The following is a 22242-nucleotide window of genomic DNA, read 5'->3' on the forward strand; positions in this document are numbered from 1 at the left end:
CTGGTTCTCAAGACCAGGCACCTAAGTGGCTCTACTCTACTCTTTTCTACTCTTCTATTTTACTCTTCCTTTTTAGATAATTAGATATACCTTAGTATACTAGCATAGTTCCACCTTAGAATTGGAATATAATATCTAAGATATACGTACTGAATTTTCATGAGATTTTTCTCTTTGAGTGGCATTTTTTAAAAGTTATACTCCAGAAAATATGGTACAATTCAGGATGCCAATGCAGTGCAGATTCAAATGTTCACTAATCCTTACCTGCATTTATCAGATATGCGTTAGTTTTCGTGCTTCAAAGCCCTGTCCACATGTATCCCGTTAGGTTACAGTTGGCTTCCTGAAAGAAAAAATTGCAAAACGGCAAAACTCACAGGATAATCACCAACCTGGCCGTAGCCCATCTGCAAGCATACATAGTCATCCTGGAGCGCATCGCCCACCATCTGGAGTGTCAGGATGATCTGGAACAAAATTTTGGACTTGGGACATTTCCTATTCAGACATGACATCACTGTTATAATGTTACACATAACGTGTGTGTGTGTGTGTGTGTGTGTGTGTGTGTGCTAAGGCTAACGAAATCGTCATTGTTAATGTTAACGTTTACAGCTATCAATATAAGTAAGTAGCTCACTATAGACGTTAATGTTAGCAGCTAACTAGCCAATTAGCTTAACGAGACGGACTGCCCTCTTCGTCTGAATCAGCCACAACGCGTTTCCTTCTCAGATGCTTCTGCATCACCGTTGTGCTGCTGTTGAAGGCAAGTTTTGCTTTGCAGATTCTTCATTGCACGTTTTTTCTTTAATTTTGTTAAAATGCTCCCAAACATTTGAGCTTCATTGCCCGCTAGACATGATGTCGTTTTTGCATAACTTTTCCGGTGACATCACAGCTGACCTGGATTACCTCTACTGCACATGTGTGTCAAGCACAGAAAGGCAGTGGAAGGTACAGCAGCAGCTTTGGGAGAAAAACAAAGCTTAAAAAATAAACAATGCCGTTGATTATTAAATTAGTTGCCGACTACTTTAATAGTCGACTAATCGTGGCAGCCCGAGTGGCAACTTAATCCGGCCGTCTGCAATGTCCCAGAAGCCCTGCTGCAAGCTGACAGCATAAGACATGTACCAAACACGAATACAGATCAGATCTGTACCCGATCTGTTATCCTAAAGCTCAGCGCAGCAAACAGCCGGTGAAATTTTCCGTCGTGTGACTCGGTGTCACTAGTGCAAGGTCACTGCCAGCTCCAGCTCGATTTTTCTGGCTTCAGATGCTGTTTGCTTCCTCATGTCTGTCTGGAGAACACCTGGATACTAATGGGAACATGTGGACACTAGGCTTTAGGTGCAGATGGAGATTTTGTGAACCCCCTGACTGACTGACCGTGTCCTGCTAATCTCAGGGAACATTTGCATGAGTAGCAGAGAGTTTGTGTATTCATACAGCTCTAATCATTTTTCCTACATCAGTCTGATTCATCCATTTGTATTTATTTGTAGTTGTTTGTTTTTTTCAGGGATTTGTTTGAACATGTTGCTAAATTTCACCAGCGACGCTTCTTTTGCAGTGTGAACTGTGACAGCTTTGCGTTGAAGAAAGCTGCTGCCTGTGTCCGCTCGCCGTTTGACATCAAACCCTCCTCCTCTGGTTTAACTTTATCACAGGGATCCTGGTCATGATGTCTTCATTCACACTAGCCGTGGGAAACATTGGAGCAGCCAGGAAGCTGCACCATGACCTGCTTGACAACAAGTTTCACACACCGCAGTCTTTCTTTGATACCACGCCAATAGGACGCGTGATCAACCGCTTCTCCAAGGACATCTACGTGATAGACGAGGCGCTTCCGGCCACCGTACTCATGTTCCTGGGCACCTTCTTCATTTCTCTCTCCACCATGATAGTTATCATTTCCAGCACGCCCATCTTCGCCGTCGTTGTGGTGCCGCTGGCTTTTGTATACGTCCTTGTCCAGGTATTCTGCAGAAAGTGACCAGGAAATGTGTTGCTCATGTATCAGATAAATCTTTCTGTTGTCTTTACATGCATGCAAAAGTGCACCTCATCCACTTCCTGGAACAGCTTCCCGCATGCATGAACATGCAGCAGCAGCAGCCCCCCACCCCCCAACCGCAAGCTTTCAGTTCTAGATTTTGTTTCTCCTTTTAGGTTCTCCTCAGTGACTATTTGTTACTTATCACCTACTTTGCTTTCTTTGCAGTATATGTCGTGTCCTGCCTGCACACACACACACACACACACACACACACACACACACACACACACACACACACACACACACACACACAGTCAGCCAGAGAAACCAAACTTCTTGATCATTATGTCCCTCTAGTGGTCATGAGGTGGTAATACAATTTGTAGATGGATGCTTTTTTTTTTTTTTTAAAATCAGGCTATAGTTGAAATTATTGGAAGGTTATCACACATTTTTATATAGTAACGCATCTTACGTCTTTATCAAAACAATACAACAAAATAAGGTGTGAAAGAAAATACAGTGGAACCTCGAGATAGAAGTTTAATTCGTTCCGTGACCAAGCTTGTAAGCCAATCTGCCCGTATTTCAAACTAATTGTCCTCATTGAAAATAAGTAAAATAATTTTAATCCATTCCAGCCTTGTACAACATCCCCAAACCACTGTAAATTATGAACAGAATACATTTTTTCTCACAAATAGACACATATACTTTACCTGTGCATAATAAAGTAAAAGAAAAAAAGATTTATTAAGTGTTCTTGAAACAGACAAATGCGGCTAACAGAGATGGATGGCAAAGGAGAAGGGAGGAGGAAGGTTTCACACACTGTAAACACAAACTAAACTTAAACTGTAGATCCTTAAAAGGATCATACAGACATAACTTTAATTGTAAACTTGCAGGTCTTTTGGATAAAAACCTATCCAAGGAGGTTTGCTTCTGCCTGCCTGAAATGTAACAGACAAGTCTCATTAAAAAGATCAGCGGAATCTTTTCTGGGTGTTTCTTTCAATGAAACTTGAATAGGTCCTCCCATGGCATTTTTTCCAGAATAATCCAGTTTTGTCACAGTTAAACACTTGTTGCGGGACATAGCCTTACTTCGCAACAACTGCAGCAAAACGTGTGACATTTTCATCCGCTGCCTTAATGTCCACAATAGAAGCTTCTCCTCCTCCTTTTCTCCATGTTCCTTTTTGCTCCAGTGGCGTCCTGAAGCACAACTTGTAACTCAGATTTCCACTCATATTCCAGATAAAAATATGGACCGAGCAACGGCTCGTATTTGCTCACATGTCGAGGTTCCACTGTATCATCGTTCACAGGTCAGTAAGATCAGAAAATACAGGCTACAATATACAAATAATACACATTATTCAGGAACTGCAAGGAAATTAAAATCACTTGACATAAGAAGATCAGGAATCCACAAATCCCAGTATTCACTGATAGACCCTTAAATTAAAATGGCTTTAGTCCCAACAGCATGAGAGTGAGCAGAAGAGGTTTTAATTTTTAGCCAAATGACTTGTCTCCTGAAGAACATAACAAAGGCAGTTAGATGAATATTTCAGCCCGTTTACAATGTGGGTGAGCAGATCCCAAAAACAGGTTCAGGTTGAGTCTGTGCGCCGCATATTTCAAAGCGTGTGCCTGTGTTAAAAACATTCATGTACAGGCAAAACTTCAAACAGTATTTAATTTATTTTTCAATCTCGCTAGCGTTAAAATAGTCCAATCCAAGCCTGGAGTTTGACTGCACTTGCAGTTGCAGACACTGCCTGCGGCTTCTTAAAACGTGGGAACAGGGCGTGGCTCGCCATCCTTTTAACACGCGTGTTGTGTTGTCGCACCCTCCCCTCTCCTCGCAGGTGCGCTGGTGTTGGTTAACTGCACGTTGTGCCGGGCCTACGGTGTGCTCCGGGCAGCCAAGCTCACCCACCTCAACATGCTTCAGAGGGTCCTGCGAGCCCCGCAGGCCTTCTTCGAGAGCAACCCCACTGGGCGGTTACTAAACCGCTTCAGCAAAGACGTGGACGCGATTGACTCGCTCATCCCCGACAATATTGACATATGGATGCGCACTTTCTGGTACACACTGACTGTGCTGCTCATATGCTCTGCCCTCACCCCAGTGTTCCTCCTAGTCATAGCCCCGCTAACGGTGCTCTATTGGTGGGTTCAGGTAAATAGGAAACGAGGCTGCCGCCTCTTAAACTCAACACGCGTGTCTGTGTGTGTGTGTGTGTGTGTGTGTGTGTGTGTGTGTGTGTGTGTGTGTGTGTGTGTGTGTGTGTGTGCTGGTAGGCTGCTGCTTGTGGTTCAGAGCTGCACTGTACTTTGATCTGTTAGTTCAGTAGTCCTAACTAGCTGGTTAGTGGCATTGGTGATCACAGCTAGCCTAAAAGTTAGCTTCAAGAAAGGCTAATCCACAATGTTGAATCTGTAAACTGCTAAAAAAGAATAATGTAGTTGAAGCTACCAACAAGTTTTATTGTATGACTAGAGCTTTGGCTTGGTATTTTTTGTTTGTTTTTATCCTAAAATCCTGAAAAATGGACCTAAGGAGCTGAAATATTTTGTAACATAAACATGGAAGTTACTAAAAACGTTTAAAGCTTTACAGCATTTGGGTTTTTATCCCCACTGGCTTATTTCATCATTTCCATCTGTCCGTCTGGCCCAAAAAGGGTATATGAGTTCTGAAATCAACTCCTCTCAAATTTTTAGGAGGAATTTTGTGAAACTTGGTACAAGTCCTTGTTATAGGTTGGTAATATTATCATTTTGCTCCAGTTGGGCATCTCCAGGAACCATCACCTTATCGTGGTGATGGTTCCTGGTGGAGAGGTTTGTGGGCCCCCATGAACCTGAGAGCTGTGTTGGCTGGAGTCTTTGTGCTCCTGGTAGGGTCTACTATGGAAAATTGGTCTCAGGCCAGACTAAGAATGGTTCACAGTGATTCCATGGAAAAACGAGGAAGACGAAACGTGACTCAGCCTGGAGGACGCCTTCAACTCACACCTCCTGCGGAGCTTTTCTCGCACCCCTGTGGAGGTTTGGGCGTCTGGTAAGGATGCCCCCTGGGCACTCCCTAGAAGGTGTTTCCCAGCACATCCATCTGAGAGGAGACCCTGGGGAAGACCCAGGACTAGGTGGAAAAATTATTTCTCCACACTGGCCTGGGAACACCTCGGGATCCCCCAGTCAGGTGGTCAATGTGACCTGGGAAAGGGAAGTCTGGGGTCCCTGCTGGAGCAGGTTACCCCCATGACCCCATTCTGGATAAGTGGTTGAAGATGAGTGAGTGGATAAATATGCTCCTGGAGGTAATGCTAGTAGCCGGAGCCGTTTAAGCTTCAATAGTCACAGAAAATGTTTGATTTTAGGGTTCACAGACATTTTGTCTGTTAAACTTTCTTCAAAAATTGCAAGCTGACTTAATGTTAGCAGAACAACATTTAGTGGAAGCTACGGTAATTGATTTGCTAATGGTTTCAAAGCAATCAGAAAGCAAATCTGCTAACATAAATTCTAGCTGTTAGCTGAACTGTGCCCACCACTGTAAGTTAGCCGCACTGTAGGTCTCGCTTGGTTCAGTTGGTTAGAGTTTTGTTGATTTGCTTTTTCTTAGTGTTTCCCATCTCAGAGGCTAACCTGCTCTCTCACCGGTTTTATATTTGTGGACCAGATGGGGTTTGGATGGTTGTGGTCTTAGTCGACAACGCTGTGGCAACACCAATTGGACCAGAGTCCATTAGTGCAGCAGATAAGAGAATACTTAGAGCGTAATCCTGCAAATGGTGATAAAAGCATCAAATTCGGCAGAAATAGTCCTCAGACAATCCTCTTTTGAAAAAAAAAAACTGATTGGCCACTTGAATTTTCAGTTGGCGTTCAGGTAGAGGTCAATTGAAGAATTACACAGAGGTCAAAATTAAAAGATGCTCCACTTGTATTGAAACCTATGCCACATTATTTGCCTGATCATAAAGATTCCAAAAAGGTATAGTTTGGACTATCTGTAACTGAATTCTATGGAGTTACGGGATAAAAACAGCAAGAATGGTGACAAAGGTCAGTGTCAGTTTGTACAGGGGTCAAAAGTTGCTTCAATTTTGGTAAAAAGTGATGCAAATTACTAGTTGAGTTAACACGTTTTTAAAAAGGAATCGTTTGGACCATGTATCATCCTTACTTATCGCGTTACGAGGTAACATATGTCACATGTCATAGAATCCAATAGACATAGACCTGTTTGACCTTTACTTTGGAGACCAAGCATTCAACACTGTCAAAACTATTCCATTTATTAATCCTATTAGCTCAACCAATAATTTGCATCACTTTTTACCAAAATTGGAGCAACTTTAACTTTGACCCCTGTACAAAATGAAACTGACCTTTGTCACCATTCTGCTGTTTTTATCCCGTAACTCATAGAATTCAGTCACAGATAGTCCAAACTATACCTTTTGGAATCTTTATGATCAGGCAAATAATGTGGAATATTTTTCAATATGATTGGAGCATTCTTTAATTTTGACATCTGTGTAATTCTTCAATTGACCCCTACCTGACCACCGATTGAAAGTCAAGTGGCCAATCAATTTTTTTCAAAAGAGGAGTGACTAAGGGGTATTTCTGCCGAATTTGATGCTTTTATCACCATTCGCATGATTGTTTCAGTTATCTGCTGCACTACATCAGACCAAGTCCAACATTCTGATCTGAACTGGTCCAGTGTGAATCCACAATCAGGCTGTCATACCTGTTTCTCCTGTTCAGTGCTGTCTGTTTCCCAAAATAGATAATTAATATAAGTGTAGAAGGGTATCAAATATTTTTATGATAAATAAGTTACTGACAAATAGATATATTTAAAAAACAAATACCCTTTCTGAGAAATTTTAAGAGTTGTAATGCCTGGATCCACATCTGGGCCACTCAGTTTTCTTCTGCATTTTGTCAGTTAATTAATGTAAATGTAGAAAGGGTGTAAAATTATTTTTATCATGCATAAGTTACTGAGAAATATATTTTAAAATTCCCTTTACTGCCACTTATTTTTAAAAGAATGATTAACGTCTGAATCCACATCTGGAACACTCTTATAACAGTCCTGTTTTTGTTGGTGCTCATGTTTGGAGTAGTCCTGTTAGCATACAGACAAACTGTGCTTTTGAGTGTCAACTTTCAGCTTTAATTCATGAAGTTTAACAAAAATATCACCTTCAACATAAAGGAATTACACCCGTTACCGAATACAGACTAAATATAAGTATCAATGTGAATATAATCATCCTTTTTCAGCTCGTTTTCTTGAGAAAGTCAGGGGATGGATTAGGATGGGTATTGATGAGATTTTATCAATTAATTATACCATTATTGATTCCGCTTTTTGATCCGATTCCTTATCGATTCCCTTATTGATACCTCTTGTGAATTTTCTGTGTACTAAAAGTAGGCTTTATAGGTTTTCTGTGTCACCAACATTTTATTGTCTTAAAGTAAATAAATATGAAATTGGTTCACTGGATCCTTAAACTTTGGACATAATAAACTCTACATGGTGGATCCTTGATCTCTGAACATAATAGAAATAAACAAAATCTATAGTTTTTGTCAAAAGCATTTCCTTTCAGATATTATTGGCATGAATGTCTTTCCAGCACGTCAGGATGTAATTCATAAAAGAATGCAGGACGTCGCATTTTGGGAGGAAAAGAAAAATGTTTTAGTCAATTGTAGTTTATTGTTTGTATTACAGCGTTTGGAAAGAGGTGTCATTTATTTTTAAAACGGCAATTGTTTTGAAGTTATTAATTCCGAGCGGACTGTGTCTCAGCAGAGAGCCGTGCAGCATTTGGAGCTGTCCCCAGTGGAACGGAGGACGGTTTCTCATTACTTGACTGCAACAAAACAGAGTCCCAGTTAGTTACTTTAATCCGCACAAAAGTGACTCATTAAGTGACATAAGTAACATTTTAATGCTTTGAGAGGATTTAAGAAGCACACTTTTTGCTTCTGAAGAAGCGAAAAGCGGTTGATTACAGAGCTGCTGCAGGGTCTGTAATCAACGTAGAGAAATTATCATTTTCCCCAACAAACACCGTCAAAAACAGCGGCTGCTCTGAAGGACCGATAAGGGAATCGTAAGCAAAATGCTATTGCTATCAAATCATTTCTTTAATGATACCCAAAAAGAACCGGTTCTCGATGCCCAAACCCAGGATGGATACATGTACATTACGGTGTTGCACAGAGACAAAATTCCAAAATGGTCACCGTCCATTTACTTACAGACCCACCTGTATTCACATTTCCTACTAGAAGAATTATTAAACAAATGCGCATAATTCATAGGTCGCTACAACTCATGTTATTGGGTCCGTGTGCTCATTGTTAACCTTAAAACTAACATGACATCAGATTACTCAGTTATAAATTTGTCACCACTTTGTTTTACTAACAGGCATTTAGAATTTACACTGTTCTCAACTTTATTATTAATAACATTATTTATTTGTTATGATATTTTTCCTGCATGTCTTACTGCATCATTTATCTTTAATGTTTCCATCGTAGAGGCTTGAAAGCTGCACTCCTGTTTGAACGATAAATATCAAAATAGAAAAGCAAACCAGATGACAAACAGAAGTGCAGCTTCAACATTTCCACACCGAGTGTTTACAGGCAGAAACAAAACCCTGCAGTTAAAAAGAAATCACACCTAAAAGGTCATGAATCACAGTTTCTGAGGCTCCATCTGATTCTGTGGCTGATTGGATTAAGAGAATAAAATTATTTCTAATCCACATCCTGCTGGAGCTCATCGATTTTTTACATTAACACGGTCACACGTGACCACAGCAGGTGTTTTTGTGTGTGTGTGTGTGGTGTGGTGTGTGCTTTTATTTAATATCAACAAAAATATAAATGCATATTTCACAAATGTGTGAACAAAAATTTTAGAGAAGAAACAAACCTTTTCTGTGCACAGAAGAAATCTGACTTCAGTGCATAAAAATGGGAATAAAAGTGGTGTGCATTTATATTTCTTTGCGTATTTAATGCAGAATGTGTGTCATTCCTTTGTAATGTTCTTTGTTTCTCTCCACCCGACGCCTTTAGAGATTTACGTTGCCACATCTCGCCAGCTGAAGCGTCTGGAGTCCATCAGCCGCTCTCCATATACTCCCATTTCTCTGAGACCGTCACGGGCTCCAGCGTCATCCGAGCCTACGGCAGGAACTCTGTCTTTGTTTGGATGAGCGACCTGAAAGTGGATGAGAACCAAAAGAGTTACTACCCAGGTATCGTGTCCAACAGGTAAGTGTCCTGTTTCCAGAGCTCATGAGAACAGCATTGTCTTAAACTGATACTGGGGATATATTTACCCCCAGAAAGGAGGTTTGCTTTGGTTGACGAGAAGACGACTTTAAGGGATGGTGTTGGATGGTGAATCATTTTTTTTCATTACTTATTAAATAGCAAGATGGGGCATCTCTAGAACTGGGGAGGTGTGTCTCTTTGTAATTTGTGGTAATTAACAGTGATGCCATAATAATAACCAGATTAAAAGCCTCTTCAAGTGGCCATTGTTGGCCAGACTGGTGGTCTAAAACAAGAAAAATAAAAACACTAAATCTGAGGGAAATTATCTTCCTGCATGGACAGATAACTTCACTTGACAAGTGGTCGTGATTAAGATGTTATATCTCATCAGACACTTAAAATAAGAAATTAACTAAGATAAATTATCCAACACTTCTAAATCTAAGTTTTTGTTTTTTATCTGGGTAAGAACCAAATAGTTTGCAGTCCATGATCCACGTCACAGGTGCTTCAGTGTCACGGGACCCAAATAACTGGAAAAGGTCAAGTAGATGCCCAGGGTTCACCTGGCTGCAGCAAGTAGACTGATACTTTCAGTAGGTGGGGATGGACAGGTCTTCTGCCCTAGTGGTTGCTACCAGGACCCAAGGCGGCCCAAGTGGGATAAGAGGTTGGGTTCCAAATAGTAGACCTGAGTTCAATTTCTGACTGTTTTCTTGGACAAGACACTTCATCGGCATTGTCCCAGTCCACATCATCGATAGGGATGGGAATCGAAAACCGCTTGCATTGGAGAAACGTTGTTGATGATTCAGATTGGATACACAGTTCGTTATCACTTTTTGTAACACGTCAGTAAAATAGTTAATAAATTTTTAGCGTAATTCAGACAAAATTAGATAAACACAAGTGTTTTGACAGCTGATATTCAAATCTGTTACATCTTTTAACATTTGAAAAATAGTAACATTTTGGAAATGTAAACATTTTAACACTGGAACACAGTGGGGGTGGGGGGGGGGGTAACTGCAATAAGAACAAACCAGCTGCTCACAAAATCACCTGAAGCCACAACAGTTAACCTGTCTGACAGGAGACTTTTAAGTTTTACTTATTCAGTCGGTACAAGTGATTAAATGTAAATGATGCATTCACATGTTGGCTGGAGAAAAACTGTCATATCGGCTGTTATAGCAGGATTACAATCCACGACGTGACACGTCATTTCTGTTGCATTAACAACATGGGTGACAATTTGTTTAATGAACAGATGCAGAGTTTTAGTGTTTCGCACATTATATTTAAACAGGAAGCTCCAGCTCTGATGTTCCGCTTAAAAAGTCAACTTTTTTAGTGATGCTGCAGCTTCTTTCTCTCATATCACACAAATTATTCAGCAGATGTCTTTGCACATGAATAGACCATCTCTCCTTGTCCATATTTCCCAATTTTTAAAGACAAAACAGCATCCAGTTTGTCTTCATCAGTGCAGCATGAAATTTTTTAATTTTTTAATTTTTGTGTCATGGTGTGGCTCTGCTGTGTTCACAGGCAGCGGTGGTGGAATTTTCCATCATCCTCTCATTGAACACAGTGGAATGTCTACGACTTACAGCCAACATGTGAATGCACCAGAAATCTGAACTATAATAACAAATCTAAGCTCCTCAGTCCTCTCTTAGTCTTCTTTTATTGTGTGTGCCATCATGCCGGAGTGTGTTCTTTGCTGTAACGTCTCACAGGTGGCTTGGCGTACGTATCGAGTTCATTGGGAGCTGCATTGTGCTGTTTGCTGCTCTGTTTGCTGTGATTGGAAAAGACAAGCTCAACCCAGGTCTCGTGGGACTATCCGTGTCCTACGCTCTGCAGGTATGCTGCAACACACCATCATCTGATCCACCTGGAGTGTTTATCTGCACTGTGTGGTTTCATAAAAACAATTAGGAAACCTTTTAGTTTCCATCTTTGTAAAGATAGAACACTAGTGCCTGTTTGCTGTCTTTATAAATGACCTACAAGAGGTCACAGAATCTACCTGTCAGATGTCTGCAGATGACACCAAAGACCACAGTCCTCCAAAGACCAAAGTCAACTACAGGGTGCAGTCAATAGTCTCAAGTTGGTCAGACATGTGACAGCTTTGTTTCAATGTTGAGACGTCAACAACACAATATAACTATGTATATAATACTAATATAATAAAGAAAATGGACAGGTTACACTGGAACAGAGCCTGAAGAGGACCCAGGTGTGAACACAGATCCAGAACTAAAATTTCTCCAGACATAATAAACTTAAAAAGTCCTAAAAACAAATAAACTGTTTGATGTTGTGGTTGGACCCCAGAATGCAGGTAGCAAGACACAAAGGGTTAGCTGCAAAAATCAAGATGTTTATTCCTCCAAAGTGACGGTGATTATACAATAGTGACCAAAGCCACCCCAGTGGCAAAAATCCAAAAATGCGGCTACAGACAAAGTAATCAAACAAACAAGGTGGTAAAGCCACAACAGGTAAAGTGTTCACTTTACCTCATGTCTACTCAGCACTGTACTTGTTGATACTTTATGGGAGAGCCTGAACAGCGATAAGGAGAACAGCAAGGCTAAGGAAAGGCTAAATGTGTATAGGAGTTTTAAAACATTAAATTACATTTACAGAGGTAACATTCCTGCACTGAGCTGTGACCAGATAAAAATGTCTGTCCAATGTTGACAAGAAGCAGTTTACTCTTGAGTTTGTTGTGCCTCATGTAATAACATTAATTAGCCTGTTAGCTTCTGCTCGCAAATGCAGTGTTTGCATTACAAATAATTAATGTACTGATTAATTTAATTTTGCTTTTCAACATTAAATGTGATTTAAAGACCTGTGCCACTGTTCATGACATTTTTTGGAAAGATGGAACTCATACTGCAGTGTGACATAAAGTCCAGAAATTATGTTGAGTTTTTGTTATATATACACACACCACAAGCGGTAAATTAAAGAATTCTTTTGGCTGACTTTGTGTTAAACATGTCAGGTGTGGGTGCTGCTCTCTGAGTGCCCTTCTTGTTGCTTCCTGTCCTAATGTTTTTTTTTTTAACAGGTGACCATGTCTTTGAACTGGATGGTTCGCATGACTTCAGATCTGGAGAGCAACATTGTAGCAGTAGAGCGAGTGAGGGAGTACTCTGAAACCAAGACAGAGGTACTGTACATTATACTGCATGTACCTTAAAGTTCTGGTCCATGCAGGATGTGGTCACATCCGTCTAGTTCTGAATATTAACCAAAGGGATTCATTGTGGTTTGTATTTGCTTTTAAAATGACTGCCCGCACAGTGCTCTGCTGGGAACGCAGAGAGTTAAAAAGCAGGAATTCTCCCACATTCCAAAAAAGGCGCCTCACTGCCAAGTCATGTCCTGAACAAACACAAGACCCATAAAATATAACTACATCCATAAACCTTATATTGCCTGGTGTGTTCAAGAGCTCCTCTATTACATAAGGTAAACACGGTGTAACGTCGTTTCTCAGCGTGTGTCCATCCTCATGTTGAGAGTCGTTCTGACACGAAGCCTTTGTTTTCTGAGCAGCTCTCTGCGGTGAAATAAAAGTTCAGCAGATCTGTGTTTCTGTCTCAGGCTCCATGGGAGGTGGAGGACAAGAAGCCTCCTCCAGATTGGCCCATGGTGGGAAATGTGGACTTTCACAACTACAGCGTTCGGTACCGAGAGGGACTGGATCTGGTTCTGAAGAATCTCACGCTGAGCGTCAGAGGAGGAGAGAAGGTGGGGAGGCTGTGAGAAGCAGATTCCAGATCTGTCAGGGATCACTGGCGGGCTGAGGAGTGGTTTCACCAATCAGTGCGCTCGTCACGCCACCGTGTGTGTTTCTCAACAGATTGGTATCGTGGGTCGTACCGGAGCCGGAAAGTCCTCCATGACGTTGTCCCTCTTCAGATTACTGGAGGCCGCAGGTGGGGACATCACCATTGACCAAGTTAAGATCTCTGAGATCGGCCTGCACGACCTGAGGTCCAAACTGACCATCATTACCACAGGTACACGACACGCAAACTGTGGCCGAGAATTCCAAGACCCGAGCTCGTATTCCCACGCTGTTCCACGTGGTCACATTTCAGAAGTGACAGTAAAACCCAAAAGGGTTCTGAGAGCAATTTTGATTTGCAAAAAACAAAAACAAAAAAACAAGCTCTAAAATAATAATTGAAGAGTTCAGATGCAAAACCCAGTATCTCCAAAACCATAGTTTTTAGTGTAGGCCAACATGTACTTGGCTGTCAACAGTGTGCAAACTATGAAAGAATTTGGACAAACTTTTTATTTTATTGATGAAAGTCTTTGCATTTCCACATATGGTTTCCTCCATTTTCAACTGCAATTTTCTCCATTAAAAAAAAAAAAAAAAAAAGTACTTACTGGGTTTTGCATCTGAACTCTTCAATTGTTTCTCTTCAGCAGATCCGAAGTGAAAACTCTTGTTGCTCTTCTTCATGTAAGACATTTGGCTGGTTTACTGTAAGTCTAGTTCTCACTTTCACTGACACAGAACGTCACAAACCAGCGTGAAAATCGCTATCCATGAGGCTTGGACCCTAACCTGTGACCTAAGGAGACGACTGGATGTCTTTGGTGAGATTTCCGGTCTGACACAGGTTACTTCACCAGCCAAGACCTTTATCCACATACAGCTGGATAAACTGAGACAATGCAGATGAAGGGTAGTGTGACAGGGAATCAGATCGAGGTCTGCATAGTGTTAGACCAACTCCTTATTGGGTTCCTTAACACTAACCAGCTATCCATCTATTTGCTGGAAAGATGGATCGCATGAAGATCGCTGTTGCCCTTGAATGTAGTCTAAGGCGCTGGTGGATGATGTATGTTTCAATGACTTGTGCAAAAACAAGTCATGAGGTATAACTTTAGCACAACCTCAGTGGTTACAGGTGCCATGGAACTGCACGTTAACACTGCTGATGCTGATATCTTTGCAGGCAAATGAGGTCCAAGTCTTTAGGGGCCTGGTGCTGCCTGTCTTGCTGTACAGTTGTGAGGCTTGGATGCTAAGCAGGTGACCTATGGAGATGACTGGATGTCTTTGGTACAAAGTGTCTTCAAAGATCCTTGGGTCCATGACTTTCTATCAACAAGCGGTCTCTTTTTGCTCTGTATGCACCACTCTGCAGTTAATCATTAGTGATCGATCTCTGCTCCCCTCCACAGCATGTCTTTTTCCTGGTTCTCTCCCTCAGCCCCAACCAGTCCCAGCAGAAGACTGCCCCTCCCTGAGCCTGGTTCTGCTGGAGGTTTCTTCCTTTAAAAGGGAGTTTTTTCCTTCCCACTGTAAGCCAAGTGGCTTGCTCACAGGGGGTCGTTTGACCGTTGGGGTTTTACATAATTATTGTATGGCCTTGCCTTACAATATAAAGCGCCTTGGGGCAACTGTTTGTTGTGATTTGGCGCTATATAAAAAAAATTGATTGATTGATTGATTGATTGATTGATTGATTAAGACAAGACAGACTAGGGTGAGGAGGATCATCTGATCCACCTTTTGTCCATGTGGCCTGTTTCTCTGGTCATGATCCAGCGTGCAGGTGCCTGAGTGTTGAGGACCACAGTAGCTGGAGAAGACCAAGGACACGCCCATGTTCCTCCTGGCTGCAGCAGATAGATGGCTATTTTAGCGATGTGGCAATGGACCAGTTGTCTGCCTGGGTAGATCCCATCCAGGACCCAAGTGCTTGGTTCTGTGGTATTATGGATGTGGCAAAGTACAGCATCAGTGCACAGTCCTAGTCTAGAAAATCCCACGATGGTTAAAACAACACTAGGTGACAATGAGGGAACACTGGAGTTCATCTAAGGTTCAAACAAAGATTCAACTGTGACCTTCATGAAAGTGAGAACAAGACTCCTGACGTACGCCAACAGACAGACCACCACAGTATCTGCGTGTCGGCCCGTTCAGAGGGACAACGGTGGTGATCGTTTAGTGTCAGTCTGAGCTTCTGTTCAAAGGGTCTTCCACCATCTTCAGCCACTCTTAAAAAATATATATATACTTATCTCCTCCACAGGAGCCTGTGCTGTTCTCTGGAACCCTGAGGATGAACCATCGACCCTTTTGAGAAGTACGACGATGAGGACGTGTGGAAAGCTCTGGAACATTCTCACCTCCACAGATTCATCAGCAACCAGCCCTCAAAGCTGACCTGGAGTGTTCCGAAGGAGGAGAGAACCTCAGGTAAGAGCTGCGAAGCAGCGGGGCACCAGAGACTCACTGAGTGCCAAGCAGCACGTCGCTGTGCGCTCATGCTCTGTGCACTGTGGTGTCTCCAGCGTAGGCCAGCGGCAGCTGGTGTGCCTCGCTCGCGCTCTGCTGAGGAAGAGCAGGATCCTCATCCTGGATGAAGCAACCGCCGCTATCGATCTGGAGACGGACGACCTCATCCAGTCCACCATCAGGACACAGTTTGAGGACTGCACCGTCTTCACCATCGCACACAGGCTGAACACCATCATGGATTACACGAGGTCAGACACTTAGGAAGAGAAAAGTCCAGCTGGAAGCTGTTAAAGTCGATCACGTTGATTATGCAACAGTCGCCACGCGAAGTCAAATTCCTGCTGCTTCTTTTTAAAGTCATTTTTACAGATGTGTTTGATCAAGCAGAGTTCAGTCAACATTCCTTCAGTTTTAGGAATTTAAGGAAAAAGGTTTGTCTCTATGATCTGGAACTAGACAAGAACTTGTTATAGATTATTAGGAAAGTGATTATCGTGTTAAATTAGCATAGGCTGAAAGTGACAGGAAACTGAACTATTAGAGTAATTAGAATTATACACTCAGCGGCCACTTTATTAGGTACACCTTGCTGGTACCAGCTTGGACCTCCCCTTTTACCTTCAAAATTGAGGAGAATTCTTCATGTCATAGATTCAACAAGGTTTTGGAAACATCCCCAAGAGATGTTGGTCCATATTGACATGATGACATCACGCCGTCATCCACTCAACCAGTCTGTCCAGTCACCTCTGACCCCTGACATCACAAAGGCGGTTTTGTCCACACAACTGCTGCTCACTGGATATTTTCTCTTTTTTTGGACCATTCTCTGTGAACCCTAGAGATGGTTCTGGGTGTAAATCCCAGTAGATCGGCAGTTTGTAAAATACTCAGACCGGCCCATCTGGCACCAGACAACCACACCACGTTTAAAGTCACTTAAATCCTTTTTCTTCCCCATTCTGAGGCTTAGTTTAAACTTCAGTAAGTCGTCTTCACCCGCGTCTAGAGACTAAATGCATTTAGCTGCTGCCAACGTGATTGGGCTGATTAGCTATTTGTTGTTAACAAGCGATTGAACAGGGTACCTAATAAAGTGGCCAGTGACTGTATAACAACTAAGTTCTCCATAAGTTCAGGACATAAACTGGAAGTTGGTTTTTTGTCTGGCAGCTCATCTTATTTTTGGCAAAAGTTAACTTCTCAAATTTGAGACTTTACCTCACATTTGAGCAGCTTTTGTTACCATCTAGTGGGCGATGTGAGCATTTCAGGGCTTCTGTTACATTTCCTACTTCGGGGTGTGATTCCGGAAATCGTGAATCATGCACGGGGGGGGGGGGGGGGGGGGGGGGGGGGGGGGGGGGGGGGGGGGGGGGGGGGGGGGGGGGGGGGGGGGGGGGGGGGGGGGGTGGGGGGTGGAGGCACACAGTCTGAGAGTCATAACCACAAAATTAGCAACATCAGAAAAACGAGTGACAGATGTCACCCTGCTGGGAAGAGATTTTTTTCAGCGACTATTCCGAGTATGGCTGGCTGGGGGTGGAGCTAGACGCCCACAGACCTGGTCAGCGAGACACACTCAATCTGAAATTCTTCACTTTTGGATATACATACACACACCCAGTTTTTTGCAGTAGAGCCTCTACAAATTTGTCTGAGGTGAATGAGTAGTCTTAAAAATAAAACTTGACGTTAGTGCACCAGTTTTACCGGCTAACGTTAGCTTAGCCGTAGCTGCACAATCAATGGGTCAGACGATTTACGCAGACTGACTGCAAATATGAGTAAATTAAGTACTTTTATTTCTTTCTTTCTTTTTTTTTTTGGTGGGGGGTTTTTGTGGCATTTTGGAAATGGGGAAATGCACTCCTTTTCAAGACACGCCCCTCTCTTCTATCGCATTTAGTGCACTACTGTTTTATTGGCTAACGTTATCTTAGCCTTAGCTGCACAGTGAATGGGTCAGACGATTTACCCAGACTGACTCCAAATATTAAAGTCACAGTGGGTCCACTGTTCCTTGAAAACTTCACCCTTTATTCTAATAATCACAAGAACAGTGACATTAATTACAGGAACAGTTGCAAGACTGCTCCCCCACCCCCATGTGTTACAGTGAAAATTTAGATAAAATAAAAAAAATTTACGCAAATGGAATCAAATTCTCACTGACTCAAAGACCACGTCTCTGCTGTTGTAAATACAAATGAGGCTCATTTTAAATGAGGTTTTACTGAGGTTAGCTAGCTGTTGGCGGACACCAAGCACATAGAAAGTGCACAGTTAGAAGAAGGCTAATTATTTGAGTATGGTTTGCCGAGTGCAAAATACACTGATCTGTTCCTGGAACATTTGACAGAGTAGACTTTCATATTTGAGGCATTCGCTTCCTTCACTGCATCGGAAATTCTTCTCCTGTCACAACACAGAACTTAACGAATGCAGTTAAGACCGAATTACACGATAATGTTTCCTCGCTGATGGAACCAGTGCGAATGTGAGACTGTGTTTGACGACCGCTGTCTTTTCTCTCTCCTTGGCAGAGTGCTGGTGTTGGACAAGGGGCAGATTGCAGAATTCGACACTCCGGCAAACCTCATATCGCAGAGAGGAATCTTCTACAGCATGGCCAAAGATGCAGGACTGGCACAGTGAAAACAAAAAAAACCAATCCTTTTATCCTAAATGTTCAAACGGACGCGGATCGCTTCAGTCCAACTGTTCTGCAGATTAATTTTTATGTGCAGTTGTCGCTGGGGTTGGATTAACGTTGAGGCCGAGCTGGAACTCCTCAGCGGACTGGAACCAGTTACAAGTTACAAACAATCCACATCAGGTCATTTGTTTGTTACTGTTTTTTTTTTTTTTTTTTTACTTTGTGGCACTGACTGTTTCATATTTTATACAGAATATATATATATATATATATATATATATATATATATATATATACTCACACACACACACTTTTTTAAACATCCTTTTGGTTCCTAAAAAACAAACAAACAAAACAAGCCATATTTGCAAATCCAAGTCTGATTTTAGTGCCTTCTGAGATTGAGAAGAAGCAGCCAGTGAATGTATGTTTGAAATCAGTTTACTCCTGCAAAGAAAACCAAAAAGGATAAATATTTTTGTTTTTTGTCATATAGTGCCACTGTTCTGTTCTTAAAAAAAACAAAAAAACAATATATAATTGTGATGAGTCCACTTATTTTTATATTCTACATTATTTATGCTACATTTTAAAATAATTCTCGTACATAGGGACATTTGTTCAGTTCAGTTTGTGTTTCTTTTATGAAACCTGAAGTCTGTCTCACCAAAAGAAGAAATAATTGTTTTATTAAAAGACCAACACTGAGCACTGGGTTTCACTCATTTTGTTACACATAGTAGTAATAAAAACTGAGCTTTGGAAGATTCTTATGTGGATAAGCAAAAGAAAACTTTAAAAACAATGAACGACAGAAACATCTGCCACCTGCTGGATGGATGATTGAAAATTAGGAGCAGGTATGACTGAACTTACATGTACCTCATCTGCCACCTGCTGGACCTGGACCTCCACACAACCCTGTAGAAAGGATTTTCTATAACTAGTCACAACAGAAAACCTGTAAATGGATGTGATTGAGTGAGGCAGAGAATGAATGAGGTCAATGAGAGAGAGAGAGAGAGAGACAGAAGCAGTTTCTGCACAGAAATCAGAGAAACAGACTCACTGCAGATAGGATTTTGCATGAACGTCACTGAAGCATTCTTCATTCTCTGTCAGCATACATGTGGTTTTGAAGTCACACATAGGTTGAAAACAGTGTTTTTCATATTTCCAAAGCTCAGCTTTTAAAAGAACAGAATTTTCCAGAACCAGAATCAACATCTTCACTTTCAGTGGTGGGCACAGTTCCGTTAACCGTTAATTGTTGAAGCTGATGTTTTCGTTAGCAGATTAGCTTTTCAGATAACTTTGAAAACCATCAGCAGACCAATTAGCTTCCGCTAAATTTAGTTCTGATGATTTTTAGACCGCTACTGGCCAGTAGATGGCAGTGTTCATGGCAGTATGAACAGCATTTGCCGCCACACATTCGCTAAAAGTGCTGAATCCACTTAACGAACCAAATTTTCAGTTTTCGAGTTTTTTTTATTCAAATGAAAAAATGACATATTTACAAATACAGATTTATTCGTACCTACCACTCATGTCAGGAAACTAACCATAATGTGTGTCTAAATGCTAAAACCTTCAAATTAGTGCATTAATGTAAAACTAAAACATATAGCTGATATTTTCACTTTATAAAACCAGACTGACCTTAATTTCAATAACTTGTCCAGAATTAGTTTAAAATTTTAACCATAAGTCAAAACTGTCTGTCTGTGCATGACTTGTGTGATATGCCAGTGAATCTGTATGGTGTGAAGAGAAATAATTTTTCCCCCTTGTTCTTCTCTTTCCTTTCTTTATGGTCACCAGGTCAGGCTGATCTGAGACAGAAGCGCTGGCTCGTTGTTGTCAGTAGCTGCTAATGTACTGAAATCAATAATGAAAGTTATCAGTTTAGCTTTTGATCTGTAACTTCCACTAAATTTTTTTCGTGGTTTATCGATTTAGCTTTATAAAAGTTAACTTTTCAGTTAGCGGATTAACAGTTATCTAAGCTAACATTTTGGTTAGCTGTGCCCAGCACTGTTTAGTTTCCACGATTTGTCTCAACAGTTGCAGGTTCAATTTACACTGACGGTTTTACATGGATGATCATCATGTGTGACACTCAAACCAAATAATGTGAATTTTCTTCTACATATGACTTTTTTAAAAATTGATTATTGTTTCTGGGCTGAAATTAAAACATTTTAGCTGATATTAGTATGTTGCCTGTGGGGATCCACAGGCTACAGATTGGGTAGTGTTTATAAAATGGGTAGCTGACATTTTGCAAAGTTTCTGTAATAAGCTGGAATGGTGTGAGTCCAGACTTAATCCTCAACAGTATTTAGTAGAAAAACTGTTAATTTTGTAATTTTTAATTTACTGTCTTAATATATTTTCAATTATTTAGATTTTGTTATCATATACACACTATTATTATTATTATCAGTATTGTTATTTTATTTTATTATTTATTTTGTCATTTGATTTTTAATTGGACTTCTTCTTTATCTTGCAGCTGTTCCCGTTAGGGGCGCCACAGCAGATCAATCGTTTCCATCTCACCCTGTCCTCTGTATCTTCCTCTGTCACATCAACCACCTGCATGTCCTCCTTCAACACATCCATAAACCTCCTCTTTGGCCTCCCTCTTCTCCTCCTGCCTGGTGGCTCTGATATGTTCATTCCTAATCTTGTCCATTCTTGTTACTCCCAAAGAGAATCTCAACATCTTCAGCTCTGCCACCTTGGACCCCAATGGAAATAAGTGTTTTCACTTTCTTGTGTCATCCATGTATTTTTAAATGGGAAGAGGATTTGCAAATCATTGTATTCTGTTTTTATTTACATTTTACACAATGTCCCAACTTAATTGGAATTGGGTTTGTACACACACACAGCTTTTTATCTTTTCTGCATTGTGCCACAAGCAGGTGCTTTTATTTTTACACACCCACAAACAGACGTGGCAGAAGACCTCCCTATTCTTCTTACTCATGGTAACGGCAACATAACACTTAACTAAACTACCTGAACTACAAAAACAAATCAATAACACTAACAACATTGTTAAACTAGCATGAACCACAATAACATTTAAAACCCCAAACTCCCATGGTGCATTGCAGCAATATATCCATTGTTTACTGGTTAGGTAAAATTGCTAAATTCTCAAAAGTATTTGTCCTATCAGCTTTCTCTTTTCACAGCATTCATCCTTGACTCAAAATACGTAAACGTTCCAAATGGCAAATGTCAGCTCTACCCGGTTTCAGTGTGATCGAAACCAAACACACACACACAGAGGCCACTTGGCTATTTTTACACACACACGCACACACTCATGTGTGTGTATATATATATATATATATAAAATTTTATTATGACAAAATGATGAAAGACAAATAATGAAATAATCAGACATGTTGCGATCAAATGAGCATCTGGCTGATTCTGATGTGAGACAAACTATCTGGAGGTTATCTGGATTTAATTAATCCTGTGATTATAAGATTAATCTTCCCAGGTATTAAACCTGAAAAGAACAGTAAAAACTGGACCGAGTCCATTTTCAGGACATCGTTCAGGGATATCAAAATGCTTAACAATTATGTTTTCTGATGATTGATTCTGTCACGTGAAAAATAATATTACTTATCAATTATAAAATAAATAAATTGAGGCATCAAGAAAACTAAAACCAACCACTAGAGGGCGCTGGCAGTCCGGTGTCATGCATCTCGTCCACACAGAATTTTACTAAACAATATATTTGATCAAACAAACTCATGTGCCGTCATCATCATTTCAAATTATTTAAATTTGACACCAGATCATCTCTTTGCAGACACAGAGTTTAGTCACAAATGTAGGTGAGCTGATGAAACAGCTCTGAATTATCAATCAAAATTTTTTTTTATATAGCGC

At 41.0% G+C, this 22242-nt stretch overlaps 1 protein-coding gene across 1 annotated transcript in view; it reads left to right on the forward strand.

Moving 5' to 3' along the window:
- Positions 1-18325, forward strand: part of abcc3 (ATP-binding cassette, sub-family C (CFTR/MRP), member 3) — a 108179-nt gene extending 89854 nt beyond the window's left edge. Inside the window, 12 exon segments of the mRNA XM_034193124.1 lie at positions 3889-4202; positions 9154-9208; positions 9211-9349; positions 11098-11224; positions 12447-12548; positions 12986-13132; positions 13245-13396; positions 15441-15483; positions 15485-15578; positions 15581-15614; positions 15710-15904; positions 18203-18325. Coding sequence (XP_034049015.1) covers positions 3889-4202; positions 9154-9208; positions 9211-9349; positions 11098-11224; positions 12447-12548; positions 12986-13132; positions 13245-13396; positions 15441-15483; positions 15485-15578; positions 15581-15614; positions 15710-15904; positions 18203-18314 — 1514 coding nt within the window. The 3' untranslated portion in view covers positions 18315-18325.
- The last annotated feature ends 3917 nt before the right edge of the window (positions 18326-22242 follow it).

The sequence above is a fragment of the Thalassophryne amazonica genome, chromosome 18 (assembly GCF_902500255.1).
Source record: "Thalassophryne amazonica chromosome 18, fThaAma1.1, whole genome shotgun sequence".
Taxonomy (NCBI): Eukaryota; Metazoa; Chordata; class Actinopteri; order Batrachoidiformes; family Batrachoididae; genus Thalassophryne; species Thalassophryne amazonica.